General features: G+C 40.8%; 1 protein-coding gene across 1 annotated transcript in view; it reads left to right on the top strand.

Annotated features, from left to right (window-relative positions):
- The first annotated feature begins 1669 nt into the window (after positions 1-1669).
- Positions 1670-17532, top strand: part of LPIN1 (lipin 1) — a 49170-nt gene continuing 33307 nt past the window's right edge. The window contains exons 1-5 of the mRNA XM_059467900.1: positions 1670-1750; positions 11516-11716; positions 13039-13134; positions 14328-14665; positions 15023-15142. Of these exons, the coding sequence (XP_059323883.1) occupies positions 11525-11716; positions 13039-13134; positions 14328-14665; positions 15023-15142 (746 nt within the window). The 5' untranslated portion in view covers positions 1670-1750; positions 11516-11524. The remainder of the gene's footprint in view (positions 1751-11515; positions 11717-13038; positions 13135-14327; positions 14666-15022; positions 15143-17532) is intronic.

Genomic DNA, 17532 nt, shown 5'->3' with positions numbered 1-17532 from the left:
ATTATTCTGTGGGCTATTACATCAAGCAGCAGATGGTTGGACATGATAAGTAGCTAAACACAATACAGTACTTCCGAAAATGAGAACATAGCTTCTGGATTTCTGAAAGAAGCATGGAAGGGTGGGTGTTGTTGAGACTGCGGAAAGACGGTGTTTTTGATTCAGTATGTTATGAACATATTTTGACTTTAGCATAGTAGTAGAAGACCATAGTGGACCAATATGTTAGAGGAGTCCTCCCGCCTAACACGGATGGTGATGGCTGGAGATTTCCACTCCCTCAGAGGGAACACAATATGGGATTGTATTCTGCACAAATGCGGTGGGCAGAACACTAGTAGGATCCACAGTCAACACAGATAAAGCTTCTTCTATTAACAGGCATGGGATTATTTACCAGCATTTCTCATTGCCCACTGACTGCCCACTGGCAGGAGATTAGATATGAAATGCCTGGGAAATGAAACTGCATTTGTGTATCACTTTCTCTTTGGGAGTAAGCGTACACCTTTCCTTGTCATGCCTGGGCAGGAACTGTCTTCACTGACTTTTCTGTTCTAAACTGAAGTGTACTCATTAGTGAAGCTGTGCAACCAGGAATGGAGGAGAGAACAAGAAGTTAGGATTGGAGTCTGTGAGTTTGCATTGGGTTCTATAACTCAATAGCTCTGTCTTAGCTGTACAAAGACTGGCCAACGTGGAGAGAGAACTAAGAGAGCTACAGAAGGAAGATGTGTCACAGAAAAACAATTTGAAGGATTATGATCTGGTGATAACCTAGAGAAGATTCTACTAAGATTGCTTTGGAGTGTAACCAAAAATTTAACAGAAATGGAAGGCTTAATTTCTCTAATTACTAATTATTCTTCTCAAGCTTCAGCTGCATGGACATTTTGAGGACTACAACATGGAGATGCTGGAAATCCATCTCTCAAGTTTTTGTTTTTGTCAGGCCTAAAACTAACAGAGTGCTTCAATAATGACCTTTTGGTCAGGTTTTTTTTGTATGTTTGTTTTTTGGCTTTTTTCTTTTTCTGTGCAATCTTTGTCACCTTTTATTCCTCCGTGTTACTCCGTTTCCTGTTTATTTGTAATGGACATAGCACCACCCTCTCCTGAGTTCTGTAAACAAGACTTCAAAAAGGCCTGGAAGATTCCTTCATCAGTTTGTTTTTAACATGGACATCCACTTCCCTTTTTAGCTGTGTAAGGCGGTCAGTGCAAAGAGAGGTTACAATACGGTTTACATAAAAGGAAATCACTATCAGGTGGAAAAGCTCTATTTCATCGCATTTATTTAAAGCGATAAAGCGTCTGACGCTGACAGACGTGTTCCCGATGGCGAGAATGCCAGGCTCTGGCAGCCCAAGCGACGCCTATCGCGGCCGTGCCTCTGCTTTGCCTGAGCCGAGCGATTCCCTTTCCCGCTCTCCGTTTCCCCCAGCTAGGAACCTGACTCGCCGGCATCACCCCACACCACAGCACCTCGGCCGCAGGATCACCCCACACGAGCGCGCCACGGCCCCGCCCCGGCCCGCGGCAGCTCCGGCCCCGGCGGGCGGGCGGGGCTGGCCGGGCCGCGCTGTGCCCCCGCTCCGCCGCGCCTTCCCCGGGCCCCGCGCTGCCTCCTCCCGGCCCCTCCTCCGGGGCGGCACCGCCGGCCGGCCCCAGCGGCCCCGCAGCGTCCCGCGGCCGCGGCGCGCACAGAGGCGGCGTGGAGCGGAGCTGCGGCAGCCGGCCCGAGGCAGAGGTGGGTGCCGGGGCTCTGGCGGCCTCTGCGGGAGGAGGGAGGCCCTTCCTCCTCCGGCTGCCCGCGGGCAGGGCAAGCAAGGCCGGAAGCCGCTGAAGGCTGCGGGTTCGTCCGGCCTGGGCATCCCGGCGGGGCTCCGGGAGGCTGCCCGCATCCCCTGCCCGCCTTTCCCTGCGGAGCCGCATGGCTCTGGGCAGTGACAGCTGCGCCCGGCTTGCTGGGCGCATCGCGGCTGGACACTGCTTTGTGCGCGGGGTTCGAGGGAAGATGTGATGCTTTCCAGGTGTCCCATCAGAGGGAGGCACCCTGCGTGGGGATCTCGGGTTTGGTCCGTCCCCCGCCGAGCTGTGTGAGCTGGTAGTGGCCAGTGCCCTTCTATGTGCTGCTGCTTCCCCTTTGGCTCTAGGAATTTTGCTTCTCTTTGCCTGGCAGCTGCTGATGCAAATCGCTGCATTATGCCCCTGCTTCACTAATACTTTCCCTGAGCCTGAATAACGACAGCAGTAACAGGACAGAGGGATTTAATGACATAGTAGAGCCCGGCTCGCAGCAATGCAATGACTACACGGGAAACTAAACTTTCAGATATTTTGTATTTTTTTTATGTTAACCCCCCCCAACAGTTTTTATTTTTCTGTTGATTAGAATATCTCCTCTACCTTCAAGAAGCAAAACTAAAAGCAAATGTGTCTGGCGGGGAGGAGACAAAACACTGCAATATTGTTACCCCTGACAAATAAAGGAATTGTGTAGAGGTAGTATCCCAGTTTTGATATTGCAGACCATCTAGCAGATCATTTGTCTTTTCACACGTAAAGTCATAAGCCTTGATACATCTTTTGACCTCTTATTTGGCTCCTAGTCTGGAGGGTGTTTAGAAATGGTTTATTTTCTGGATAGCTTTATCTGTGTCCCTGCCTCTGCTGTCTGAGGAAGCAAACACTGGTAAATGCTTAGTGTACACACGTAAGGTTTTGTTGTCATCAGCGCACTGTTAGATAGGTGAACTCCTATTACAGTAAAATGAACCTGCTTCCATGAAGAGAACTGGAGAAAAATGGGGAAACAGTGAAGGCAATCAGATGGAAAATACTCAATATAAATATGTTATGATTTTAGACATAAAGTCATGGAAATAGCTTCTAGTAGTTTTAGATGATATCTGCTTTTCTTATAGCTCCAGGTCAATAACACAGATACAGACTACCTGATAATATCTGCTTACCGGATGCAGTGGGGCCTATTTGTAAGGGAGTTGGGCAAGTTTTAGTCTTTGACTCTTTTCCATACCTGAGCATGTGCAGATGCACAGATTTGTTTATCTGTGAACACACAGTTGAAATACAGTAAAAGCTTACTTTAAACTCTAAAAATGCAGAAAATATAGATTAGATATAGAGTCAAATGAACAAATTTGTTTTCCAATCCTGTTGAGAGAAAGCATGCCAAGTCACATGAAGTGTCTGTATAAGTAGAACTGCTGCTGTTTTTTCACGCTGATTTATGTTCCCTCACTGACATCAGAACGGTAGCACAGGACAGCATAATACATGACTTACCATATTTTCTCAGCTACTTCAAAAGTTCTTGGTTTCAAGTATCAGTTTGTACTTTTAAATTTGTTGTAAAGTTTGAACTCCTTTATGCAGTGTCAGTCCAAAGGGGTCCAGTCCTTCTGTACGTTCCCTCAAAGTGTTTCCATGAGGAGGGAAGCACTGCACAGTTGGGAAGTTAAGGTACAGTGAGACCAAGGGAAATGTGGTCTCAAGAAGTCTATGGGAAAGGAGTAGACAAGTCTTGAGATACAATTTCAGGACTGCCTGGAATTTCAAGAGGTGTCCCTTGTACTGTGCACTGCTGATTCTTAGTTTCTCTCTTTGTTTGGCAATAGCAATTGTATGGGTATGTGGTGAGTCAGATCATCCCACTGATCTAGCTAGAAATTATTTTTTCTGGCTTTAGTGGTGTTACTTTTCAGTGCTGACAGAAGGGCAAGATTTAGGAGAGTGGGGAGGTTGCTGTGGGGACTGTGGTTGTACCCTTCAGCTGGCCTTGAAAGAATTTTTCCTGGACTCTTGGGTACCAGTTTGATACCCTGACTGTGGGGTTTTGGGGTTTGTTTGAACGTGGGGATTCATTGCAGACAAGTTTTGAGTCTTCAGTTTGAATTTTTGATTTTAGCTGCTCTCAAGAAAATATTCTGTCCTTTACAGGGACTTAATGAAGAATGGCACCTAGCAAAGGTTTAACTATTTGAAATACAGTGCAATACCAGAACCAGAGGAATAGTCATGTCATATTCAAAGTCCATGTCTGTGAGTGGGTGGTTAGAGGGACAGGCAGCATGGAAGATAAGTTTGACATTTGATCCATTTGACTCTCTGGCTGTTGTAAGAAGTCACAATTTTTGGCACTGGCCTTTGGTAACTTGGAATAGAAGTCAGATAGTTCCTAATAGAATTAAGCCCAGAACAATCCCAACCCTGAAATATTCTGGAGGTTTGACTGGCAGGAAGCATAATGCTCTTTACTGTGGAGTACAGCCAGCCACACACTGAATTTTGCTTTCTGATGTGGGACAAGTGAGCTGCACCTGTCTCCCTACTGACCAGATGTACTGTCAGATCACCTGCAGGAATGTGGTCTGTCCCATCAGCTGGGACTATGGAGAAGTTTGGAACAAATGTGAGTATAATTGGACTTGGACAGAGTTTGCCCTCCTATTTACAGAACAACCAAAGTCACACTGCTCAGCAGAGTGCTCTAGAGTTCTCCCTCAGCAACTTGTCCAAACTGGGGTGATGGCTGCTTATGGCTCCCTTTCAGGTCATGTGTCCAGGTTTCCTTTCCCAGGAGAAAGGAATATGCAAAGTGAGTGTTTGTCTGTGTCTCACTTGGGTGAGCTTGGCCTGCTGCAGTTGGGATATAGCAACAGTGGTCAACCCTGCTTGCAGCCAGTGGGAGCTGCACCTTCTGAGATCAAAGCCTCAGTAACTTGCCCAAAGTTATGAGGGGATCTTAGGAAAGTGAAGCTCTAAACTAAAGTCTCCCAAAGTCCCATGCAATGTCTTCATGGCTCCTCTTTGGGGTTCTGCCTGGGCACTCACTCAGAAAGGTAGGGTGGGAATTCGTGGCAGTGACTTTAGGTTGGATTGATATAGGAACTCACAAGTAGTTAAGAAAAAGGCTTTTGAGAGTTCTTAATGATTTTCAGTTTCCTACCTGAAATGGCTTAAAATACTAAGGGATTTGAATGTGATGATCAAACAGCATTAGTGACTTTACCATGTGTTGACAGCTTACTAATAAACAAAAGTACATGTTTAAAAAAAATAGAATGATAATTATTTACAGCTTTTATAGTTAAGAAGTCAACATTACTATGGCTGTTGCACAGACATGAAGGGCAAAGCTTAATTTTGAAAATATTCATCCAGAGAAATGTCATCTGAAATATTTTCTTATCTTCCCTACCTTTTTATCATGAATCTTTTTTAGAACATAACCTCTGAAACTGTTTTTCATGGTAAGGAATATGCTAATAGTAAAATTCCATTAGCTGCAGTAGAGGGATTAAGTGTTTAGTACTGCAGACAAAACTGAATTGTTTCAGAGTCAAGAATAGAAATACTTGATATGCAGTAAAAGAGTGTTCATAAGCACTAACTTTGAAGTATTATAATTTACTTATTTTTTGTAAATGAATAATTTTATTGAAGGGACCATAGTCTGATTCCCAGATAGTACAGTCTCTCGAGATTTACATCTTCAAAACAGAAACCAAGGGCAGGTGAGGGGACCAGATGGACCAGTTTCTAAAATTGTCATAGTTTTGGTGTCTGCAGCAGAGGTGCACTGATGTATTTTAACTGAACACTGGCCCATCAATTTTTATCTTCCCTTCACCATTTCACAACACATATGGAAGTTCTTAGGAGGAAAGTTGATTTGTTTTGTGCTTATGCCCATCACTTCAGCCATGGACCAGGATCTCATCATCACATCAGGTATTAAAAGTGTAGCTAAAATATTTTTCTGTATCTTTTGCGGGGTTTTTTTTGTTGGTGCTATGCATACCATTGCTGTAAACCTTCCTCTCCTGGCCTACAAAGCCAGTCCACAATCATACATAGAGCCTTAGAGAAGGGGCCAAAAGATGTTGCCATCTTATTGCAGGGGTTCCATACTGTTGTCTCCTTATCACAAAAGTTTCCTACCTTCTTGGTGTTTCTCCTGGGCAGTGTCCCCAAGCACTGCCTCTTTCTTCCTCACAAAGCAGCCAACTGACCCCAGTTCCCTTCTCAATCACCCACCCCACTCTTTTATAGCACTCTTCTTCTCATTGGTTACAGCTGTGGCCTGGTAAAGTCAGGCCTGTTCCTAATCTTTGATAATTGGCCCACCAATTATCAACTCCTAGGGGTAATATTACTTTATATAATACCTTTATTTTCTTATATTTTGTCCCCCCATAGAAAGAGACTTAAATGTTGCCAAAGCTCATTCTTGGTGACCAGACCAGCTAGCACCATCTATTCTACAAAGCTCTGTAAAACTTTAAAAGAAGGTGACTGCTTCTCAACTGGCCATGGAGTAGTGCCCAGTCCATCTTAGCTCCTTAGCTGTGCCTTGGAATTGCTGGGAGAGTGCTTATTGGCCTGTGTCTAAAAAAACAGATTTTGAAATTTACCAGAAGCAGATTTTGAAATTTAAATAGATTCAGTAGAGATGTCCAGATTGTCATGGTCAGGTCTGTGATGGGACATGGGTGGATTTGCTGCTTTGGGCACAGGCGGAGCAACAATGTCTTTCCCAAAGGTTGCAGTTGCTTGTCCTTAAACCAGTCCCAGCAAATGTTTGTCCTGTTTTCAAAATGTTCTGCATTGGAAATTTCATATCTTCCAGAGGAAGTGTGGTTTACTTTTTAATTACCCTTACAGCATGCCACCTAAATCAACTGTCTGTTTTTAGAGCATGTTGAATAGCACTTGCATCCCTTAGTAATTTGGATATGTGTGGATATCTAATCTATTATTCATTAATGTTGTGGCACCTGATGAGACACCAGATATTACAAAAAGGAGAAAGGCATTTAGTTCCTACAATTTTCAGTGTTTTATTTTGAAAATTGGCAGCAAAGAAAGATGGAATTGTAAGAGAGGAGCTGAGCTATGAAAAAATCCCTAGAAAAACAAGCAACCAAATCCATGCCACAGGGGGTGCTATTACTGGCTTTTCCAGTGGAATGAGGACATAGTCTGGTGTACCTGTATGAAAGAAGTGGATTATCTAGATGACAGTGTGTTTGATCTTACTGTGGCATCCAGCAGATTGGGACTTTAAAGAATTACTTATTTTGTTAGGTCAATCTTTGCTAAATTAATAAATCAGTTAATAATAAGGGAGATCACCAGCTATTTACTTTTTACGTATTTTTCCACATGATGATAAATTCTGAAAAATGGCTGCTTGTCTTTAACAATCAAAAGAGTTGGAAATTTTCTAGGCTTTCTGGGAGGTGATGCTAGTTAGATTTACATTTAAAATTATACTAGAAAATACCTTTAATTTTATAATAGATGCAAAATGTAGGGCTGTGAAATGTCTTCTGGCAAAAAACAAAACTCAAATCATTTGAGAATCCTGACAGAAGCAGTACAGACTGTTCTCACTTGCAAGCTTAGATCAAAGGATTCTGAATTTTCCCAGCACAAAAAAATATTCTGTGCTATGTCCACTAGCATGGTATGAGAGCAAGAGTTTTATTAAACTGAGTATAATGAACAGGAGGCACTGGGGGTGTAACCCATGATGTAAACTCCTGTTTACTGCTGAAGTTGCAGCTGCCTGGTCAGTAAGTGAACGACTTCTTGGAGTGGCCAGAGTGAAGTATTGCTCCAAAACCACATCCTGTCCCTCTGGGGTTTGAGGAGTGTTGGTTTCCTGGAGTGCTGACATGGCACAGATCAGCTTTATATTCAGAGTACAAACTCACAAACCTCAGACTCCAAGCAATCTCAGCTTTGGCTGGCATGTATAAAAGGTAGGATAGAGGGCCTGCACTCATCAGAGTCTGATTTCTGAACTCTTCCCCATTTTAACTACTGCATCTTTTATTTCCTATTCCCTACATTTGAAAAATAAACCCATTTTTGTAGGTTTCTTGGGGAACTGGGGTTTGTGTGATCAGTCTCCCAGTCTGTCTTTGAATTCCACAATGACTTTGTTGCACATGCCAGGTCCAGCCCAGCTTGAGAGGAATGTCCACTACCAGCTCACAGGTGGAATGTGACACTTTTTTGAAGTGTAAGGGATAAGAGATTGCCAGTGTATGGAACCAAGCTGTGCTGAGCTGTTTGGCCTCAGAGCTTGTGGATGATGTCTACCTTTTCTAATTTGTGAGTATGAAAATAATCTTTGTGTCCAACGACAGGACAGGCAGAGTAGCTAAGACTTCTTGTGAGCAAGAATAGTTGCAAAATTATCTGTTTAGGATTTTAGGAGCCCAGCTGGTGTAACTTGTGAAGAGGATGTGTGAGTCCTTTTGTTTGGATTGTCTGCCACATAGTGGGGGTTTATAATAAAGACTGTCCCAGCAGCTTCTTCTCTGCCAAGGAAGTCATGGCTGTTTTGCACCTAGAAGTTTTGTTACTTCAGCAGACCAGGCATTAACTGGGGTGAACTGTGCTGTGGAATTTTGACCCCAGCTGTAGCTGTATCTGCATTTAATTTAGCTCCATAAGAAATGTGTTTGTTTTTGTGCTTTAGGTTGAAAAAATCACCAGTAAAAACTGAAGTATTTTTCCACAGTAAAGGGGTAATTTAAAAAGTTTGCTTATGTCTGTCACCCTGGAGGCTGAACCTTGATTTGTTCCTGTGTCATACCAACTTTTTTAAGAGTAACTTTTCAAGAGCCAAGGCAGTTAGGGGGCTAAGACCTTATGACTTAGAAGCAGAGGCCAAGAGAACTAGTTTTGTTTATTCTTCAGAACACTCAGTTACTTTTTGGGGGGGTATAGAGGAAACAGCTGGGATATTAGAAGTGCACAGTGGTAGGACAAGAGGCAGTGGCACAAGCTGCTACAAGGGAAATTCAGGTTAGGTATCGTGAAGAAAAGGGATACATAGGATCAGGAGAGCAGAAAGGCTGAGAAATCTCCATCCTGAAGACACTGAGGACTCTGCAGCACCAAGGTTGTGGGCAGCCTTGGACAGATGTTTGGACCAGGTGACCTTTAGAGGTCTGTTCCAGCCTGTTGTTCTGTGACACAGCATAGGATGTGGTGTGAGTTTCAAGTGCTGTTCCCTGTGAAACAGCTTGTCACTAGATTTGCATTCAGGAAGGTGATGTTTCTAGTGTATAACAGGAGCCCAGAAGTGCTGATTCCAGTTCAGTGCTGGAGAAAGGAATATAATTGCCATGAAGTTTTTGTGTATTGGTTTTTCAGTAGGTGGCACTTTCTGGATGCCTGAATTGAGGGCTGTGCAGAAACAGCCCTCACTTCTCCAAACACTATGTAGGTATTATTCTTCCATTAATAAACATCTGTCCTGGTTTTGGCTGAGATAGATGTTTCTTTCTAGTAGCTGGTATAGTGCTGTTTGGGGTTTAGGATGAGAATAACGTTGGTAACACACTGCTGGTTTAGGTGTTGCTGAGCAGTGCTTACACTGTGTCAAGGCTTTTTGGTGGCTTGTGCCCTGCCAGTGACAGGGCTGGAGGAGCCAGCTTGAGAAATTGTGAGGGGACACAGCCAGGGCAGGTGATCCCAGCTGGCCAAAGTGATATTCCATACTGTAGACCATCATGCCCAGAATAAACTGGGGGAGGAAACTGGCCATGGGCTGCTGCTTGTGGAATGGCTGGGAGCTGATCAGTGGGTGGTGAGCAATTGCACTGGACATCACTTGCTCTGTATGTTGAAATTCCTTTGTTCTTTTTATTATAATTTATTATTACAATTTCTATTACTTTCTCCCCTTTCTGTCCCATTAAACTGTCTTTATTTCAGCCCATGAAGTTTATCACTTTCACTTTTCTGGTTCCCTCACCCATCCTGCTCAGGATGGGGAATTGTTGTGAGAGAGTAGCTGTGCAGTGCTTTGTTGCTGCCTGGGGTTAAACCACGACAGCATCTCATACACTGAATACTTAGAAAATCAGGAACAAAAACAATTTTAAAAAAACAGATTTTTTTAAAGGTAGTGCCTAGTTTTAGTCTTCATCTTTTTGTGGTTTCATTCCACAATTGTCAGATGGGGAAACCGTGATTGCTTTTCAGGGACAATGCAGTGATGACTACCATAAATAATTCTTCCTTCGGAGCACAGTTTGTGTCCTGACCCGTGTATTGCAACAGAAGCAGAGAAGAAAGCAAAGCCTCAGTCCACACAAAGTAGAGGGACTTTTGAAAAAAAACAGAGGTGTACATTAGTTAATTAGAACAGCAATGCATGGAAGAAAACTGCCTTAATTGTAGCATTTCCTAAATTTCTGATTTTTTTTACTCTAGAGCTTTCATGGTATTCTTTAAATGGTCTTTTGTTTATCACTGTAAATCACAGTTACATTTGGAGCCATTTTACAGCATCTCATGCATCTTTTTTGTTGTTTATAAGGGACACAGCTGAAAGAGTCTCTATTGTAGCAGATGCTGCTGCTGTGCAGTGACTGTCTCAGGCTCTGAGCTCAGTTCTGTTCTCATCACCCTCAATGGGAGGGAGTTTCAGCATTGCCTGCCCTGCAACTGTTACTTTTGTTGATGTCCAGGTGCTGTAGTACAGCCTAGCAAAGAATTGTGTGTGAGTCTTATGCTCTGTCCTGTGTGCACAAGGACTTTGATGAAACTAGTGTCTTGGAATCTGCAAGAGGGGCTGGAAAAATATTGAAAACAATAGACACTGGAAGTGTTTAAAACCTATGCTGTTCAGGAAGGCATCTGCTTAAATTCACCCATATTTTGAGAGCCACTGAAAGACTTTTTATCTTTTAAACATGTCTAAATATGCATGTTAGTAATTTCTGGGGAACTAAATATATTGAACAGGACATGTATTAATAATGTGGAAGCAGCAAACTAAATGCTAAATAAATGTAGGAGCAGGGGAAGTAAAGCAAAGCACTTCAGCCATCAACATAAGTGTAATTTTTAATAAAACTCCAGATACTGTTTGAAAAGGCTTGTTTGAAACAAGAAAAGTAAAGTTGAATTAGGAAACAGTGTTCAACCTTAATGCATAACTTATGTCTGAATGCATTATAATAACCTTTTAATGGGAGAAATTGCTGTAAGATGAGAAAATAGACTTTGCCTTTAGTGTGGTGCAAAATTAGATATGCTCAAAGCTATTCACTTGCCCTTCCTTTAAAAGCCTGTGGAAATACACAAAAAAAAGTATTTCTGGTGTTGAGGCCACAATAAATGTTAGGAGGAGATGTTATTCTGGAAGTAATGTTTTTCTCCTCAGAAATAATTGGAGGCATTTGAGCTTCAGAGTCTCAAAGTTTGACAGTGGTTTTGAATTGAACTGATTTTAATGAACTTTTGAAAGTTGTTACTATTTTCTGGCTTGAGAGATCCCTTTTGTGTTTCAATAGCTCTTTACAAACATGCTGTGAATAAATTAGGTGGGAAATTCTGATCCTGTGCAAAATTGTTAATTTGTGAAACAGGGGAATACCCACTGCAGGATTCTCTCTCTTAAATGTCTCCACTATACAAAGCAGGGATCAAAATCCAATTTGTTGCACCTTTTGCCTTTCAGGTCCAAACCATGAATTACGTTGGGCAGTTAGCAGGACAAGTGTTTGTGACTGTGAAGGAGCTCTATAAGGGTCTAAACCCAGCCACACTGTCAGGATGTATAGATATAATTGTGGTACGTCAGCCAGACGGAAATCTGCAGTGTTCCCCTTTCCACGTTCGCTTCGGGAAAATGGGAGTTCTGCGTTCCAGGGAGAAAGTGGTAAGAAAATGTGACAGTTTTTATATGTCCTGTCTGTGAGTTAACTGTAAGAGCATGGAAGTTACTGAAGTTCTTTGGTCTGCTAGTTGAGGTTTCCTTTAGACACCCTTTATAAAGAGCCTGAATTATGACAAGCTTCAATTAAAATGGTTGTTACTGATTCTTGCAGTTCAGAGCATAATTTGTAAGACATTGATTATAATAAAAACTGGAACTAGCCATGAAGTTTGTAATATTTATGTTTAATAAAGCAAAATTTCAAATGTGCTAATTTGAAACTATACTAGATTTCATTAGTGACTCACTAAATCCCCTTTCTTTGTTCAATGACATGTTCAATGATAGTTCCAAAAAGGGAGATATTAGTGAAGTAGTATTTTCAGATAATAGAACCTTGAGGTTAATTGAAGCTGGAAAAAACCAGTGAGGATCTTGAAATAAAAGTAACTCATCTGAGTGACCTGCTAGTGTATCAGATGTGAAGTTACCAGTGTGACAGATTATTTTAGAAAGTAATTTTTCACTCAGTAGAGTCTAGGTTCTAATGCAGCTAGAATTTTCTGCAGAAAGATCCTAAAGTCAGCATGGACATTGTTCAATTCTTACTTAGATCAGAAAGAAATTCCAATATTTAGAATTGGTAAATGCTGAAAGATAATAATGTGCCAGTGATGTGCTGTGTCCTGCAATAGACTTGTAGACTTGTGCAAGTCTCCAAAAAATTTACAGTGAAAATGGAGTTAGTGGCAAGCATGATTATAGTCAAGAGAGAGATCTTCCTGAGAAGAAATGGAGATAGTTAGGGCTGTACAGTGATGTGATAAATGTGTGGAAGGAATTTTACATTCAGGAATTGAATATAGAATTATTTTTCTCATTTGTGTTTCTCATACTGTAAAGAGAAGTCTCTTTAATTAATTAGAAAGACAACATATTAAGACAACATATTAAGACAACATATTAAGATATTAATTTGCATTTGGAAGTACTTCTAGCACAATTAAAAAATAGGCTATGAATTTAAGGAGCAAATAGATTTGTTTGGCAAATGAAGTATTCAGAATTGCATTTAAAAAGATTCAGAACTTTATGTATTGACTATAAACCTTTTTGAGTAGAGGAGCAAGGTATCAATGAGCTGAACAAGTTTGAAAAACATTTTTGTAATTGATTGCTTTGTGAAGGAGTACTGAAAGAAAAAGAGTAGGTCAATATTTCCTGTTTAGTGTAATGTTTCCTACACTTCCCTGAGAAGCATTTGCCCAGTGCCAGCAGTAGGACTAACTTTCTTTTCATATAGAAATGTATTTATTTCTTTCCAGGTTGATATAGAAATTAATGGAGAGGCTGTAGATTTGCACATGAAACTGGGAGACAATGGGGAGGCCTTTTTTGTACAGGAGACAGATAATGATCAGGTAAGAGTGAAAATTACTTTTAATTCATTAAAAATCTGATGCTGGCTCTTCAGAGTCAGTTTTGATTTAACAATCTTGTTGAAAAATATGCTTTTATCCATTTAATAGTTTTGAAAGTTTCTGGACAATATTCTGCTATGGAAATTTAATGCTTTGCTGTTACTTTAGGGCTTTTATAATTTGAGATTTGAAAAAGCTGAAGGTATTCACATGAGTGAAAAGTAAATCATTTGTATGCCAATGTGTGAACAGAAATGGCAATGACAGAGTTCACATGCTTCAAAATTGTTTGCAAGAGATTAATGTCCAGGGACCTGTTTTTTTTCAGAAATCTTTAATTTGAACATATGCACCAGACTGCCAGTAAAAGTGCACATGCTCTGTAAACATCTGTGCCCACATTAATTCTGGTGCTTCTCATAAACATGATCTCACAACTATCATTCATAGGGGGCTATATTTAAATGAGAATGTCTGCTGTTGAGCTGTGGTTAAATACTGGTCCAAAAAAATTATGGTCACAGTAACTTTGAGTAGTCCACATGTAATGTAATGTAAAAAACTTTTGCAGGCATTTTTCTTCATATATCTCAAATAATTTTTTTCACTGTCTGGAGTAGATGAGTGTTCAAATTTCTGTGCTGAGTATGATATTACCAGTATCAGGTGAGATTTTGTGAATGTGCATCTCTGTACCTTTAAAATTTTTGTGTGTTAAGTTATTTGGTGACTGAAAACTGCTGGAAATACTTCCATGAATGTCTAGAGATGTATATATATGATTGAATAGTAGGGTGTTTGTGTGACCTAATTACAAACCATTGACCTTTCTGACTGCTATCTGTCATCTGTGTTGTGAAGGGGAATTGTATTTTACATAATGTTTAGGTTCTAAACTAAGATTTTGTTTCTGCTCTGTACCTTACATAAGGTGGACAGAAATGTATGCCATAACCAATATTAGATGCACAGAGGATGCTGTATTAAGAGTATTGTCCTTGGTTTGTCTAAGGAGATGCAGCTATGGAAAAATTTCCATATGCCATAGGAGCATAATGAGCATCCATGTCAAATCATTGTTATTTTTCCGAGGAGTAAATGATTAAAATTTTGGTAATTTGTGCATAGGTTGCTGGTTGTATGAGTGGTGAAAGAGCTAACATGTTTTATGATTTGAATTTTTTCTTTTTCAGGAGGTGATTCCTTATCATCTCTCCACGTCTCCCATTCTGTCTGAGGGGACTGCCTTAATGGAATCCCAGCTGAAGAGGAATTCCATAGACAGGATACGAAACCTGGACACCAGTGCATCCTCACAAGTCCCACCCCAAGCCCATGGATCCCAGCCTTCTACTGAAACATCTCCAGTCTGTAGCTCTGTGAAAAAAAGGAGGAAGAAGAGGAGGAAGTCAACTCATAAAATAGACAGCTTAAAAAGAGAAGACACACATGGAGACACGTCAGAAGATGAAGACATGTTTCCCATAGAGATTAGCTCTGAGGAAGAAAAAGAGCCATTGGACAATTCAAGGTATCATAGTGGAATTGAGCTATGTAATGAAAGCCTGGGTTAATGTTCCAGTCCATGCCTTCTAGCAGTAATTTCTAAGTCAGAACATATGGCTGATGAAGGTGTTACTTGAAAAATAAAGCTTTAGGCTAGAAAGATATTGGGAATGTTAATAATTAAAGTAATGAAAATGACATTAAAAACATAAGAATTCTCTATGGTGTTGTGAACTAGATGGTTTGAATCAGATAACATTTCTTTATCTCCTTTTAGTTCAGGTTGTACTAATTTTTCTCTGCCATAGGGTTTGTTAGCTGAGGTATATGAAAATTCAGTAACCAAATGTTTTTTAAATGTCACTTCTTTCCCCCTGTTTAGGATCCCTGTTCCGGATGTGTTTGTTGATGATGTATCTGACACAAAGGCTCCTGCAGTTTCTGTGCTTTCTCAGTCTGCACCTTATGCTCATTCAGATGGAGAATGGTCACCTCTAAAAAGGTACTTTTTTCTGATAGTACAGTTCTAGATATTACCCTTATTCTAATTTTTCCATTAGTGTCTTCTGTGCAAGTACTATATGAAGTCTCACTAAAGATTTTGATATCAAACATGGTCAGTGACCATTAATAGATGAATACTTCTATATTTTCAATAAGTTAGCCTACCAAAGCATTGGGTTGGCTTTCTCCTGGATACAGCAAACGCATACATAAAAATGCAGGTCCATAAATTCTGAAGAATGTTTTTATCTGTTAATGTCACTGTTGGCATATAAATACTCTAGAGAGGAGGAATGTTTTGTGCAATCTGAATATTTGCCTGATGCACACACCCTGTAAGGACTTCAATGAATGTAGGTTTATAAGTCTTCAGTATTTCAAGTGCAATCCTGTTAAAAATTTCCCAGATAGGAATTAAAAATAAGACTTTTTAAAGTGAAAATGAGCTTTTCATGTTGCTTTTAACATAGATATGATATTTTCACTGTGTGAAAAGAACACATACAGTAATTTGCTCACTTTTTCCTGTATGTATATTTGTATGCATGTGTATACCTTTCATATCAAAACAGAGCAGTTTGGACCTCCCTTTTTGTGTCTGTCAAAAAGGGACAAGTTTTTGCTCAATGCATTGCACTATAGTTCCAGTTAGGTCTGTGTGTGTGTGCCCCATGCACATGTGCTCCACATCCCCCATGCAGACTGCTGGAGTGCAGCAATATTCACAAGACCTTGTCCTAACAAGTCTTACCTCGATATCCTGCCTCTGTAGTTGAGGGGCAGAGGAAGGGAGTGTGAGGAGATTATTTCAGGGCAATGGCTAAATGGAACTGCTATGAATTGCATTCTGGAAGAAACATTGTCCAGTGCCTGTTAAGCTCAATGTGATTGGCATCACCAGGCTGCTGATAGCATTTGTCAGTACCCTGCCCTTTCAATGGCTTTTGGAATTGTGTGTTCTGTTTGTTTCTTGATTGCAGTATCCTGGGTTTTGAAAACTCTCAATGTAAAGTCAGCGTTTGTGTAACTAATACACAAAGAGTTTGTTAACTGGCCCTTGTGAATATAATGACACCCTGTCTGTCTTTCCCCCCACGTGCTCTGCTGCCCAGTAAGGCTATAGATTGTAAAGGGCAAACCACTCTCCTCACTGTTCCAGCAGATGGAGGCCTATCTAACTCTTGTCCTCAACAATCTTCTCACTTTTCTCTTCCAGACAGGTAGAACAGTTGTCCTCCCTCTTTTCTGGACTGCTTTTTAATCCTTTTAACACTTTATTGCATTTTTACCACATTAAGACTATGTGAACTGCTGTTGTATTTATAGCTATACTTATTGCTAACCCGGACATTTGAAAGTGACATTGGAAACCACTTTCTCTGCTTGCTTCTTTGTGTGCATTGAGTAGCAGTAATGATGGACCATGTAGTACCTTGATGAACCATCCATTGAAAGAGAATGGCTGAAGCAAAATTATGTCAGTGAAAGCCTGGGTTAAAAATCAAGTTTATTAAGATGATAAAACCCCCCAAAAGGAAGAACTTAGTGAATTCATTCCTCTGAAGACTGGCATTTCCACATATCTTTTTACAATCGGTGTATATTTTGATGACATTTTTATCCTATGGTTTTCCTGAGTTGTTTGCTTGTGCATAGATTCCTGAAAGCAAAACAAAAACCTCAGAGAATAAGTGAGCAATAAAAAATGCAAACCTTGTAATAGGAGGAGCCCTGTGCCAAAAGAAAACCCTCTCTAGGCCTTTGCAGTAGTGTAGGATTCCTCTTTTCCACAGAGCTAAAAGTGGATACAGAGACTTTGTGTGTTAAATTCAAGAAGTCTCAAGATTCTGCAGTCAAGCTCTTTCACTCCATTAAGTCAGTGGAGAGAGGTCACAGCAACGTTAAAAATTTAAAGTAGTAGAATATGACCTTTGCAATTCTCCATTAATGCTGGGAAAGCTTTGAGTAATACATCGGGCTAAATTACTCATTGCTTATATCAACATAGTTGCCATACTAGGTGCCTAAAGCTGTATCAAAATTGATAATCTTGAGGTTTTCCCAGCTTCTAGGTCTGCCTTCTTTAACCTGATCATGTTGCAGCACCAAGTCAAAGTGAGATCCTGGGATGTTCAAAACTGTTCTCCTTAGCATGTTCTCATGGCAAGGAAGGGCAGGAGCACAGGTTAGGATGGAGCAGTGCTGTGCTCTGGGTGGCTTCATGAACTTTGTTCTGGAATTCAACTGTCTTACAGACTAGAGAGACATTTAAAGTGCTGTAGCAACTTGTCTGATTGAGGCTCTGTGTTTGCAGCTGTTGAAATAAGAAATACTTGGTGCGTCTTTCAACATTTTTTTTTTCCCTTTGCGAAGTAAGGAATGCTATTA

Source organism: Ammospiza nelsoni, chromosome 3 (genome assembly GCF_027579445.1).
Source record: "Ammospiza nelsoni isolate bAmmNel1 chromosome 3, bAmmNel1.pri, whole genome shotgun sequence".
Classification (NCBI taxonomy): Eukaryota; Metazoa; Chordata; class Aves; order Passeriformes; family Passerellidae; genus Ammospiza; species Ammospiza nelsoni.
Note: the sequence above shows the minus strand (reverse complement) of the source record. Positions and strands in the feature narration are given on the sequence as shown.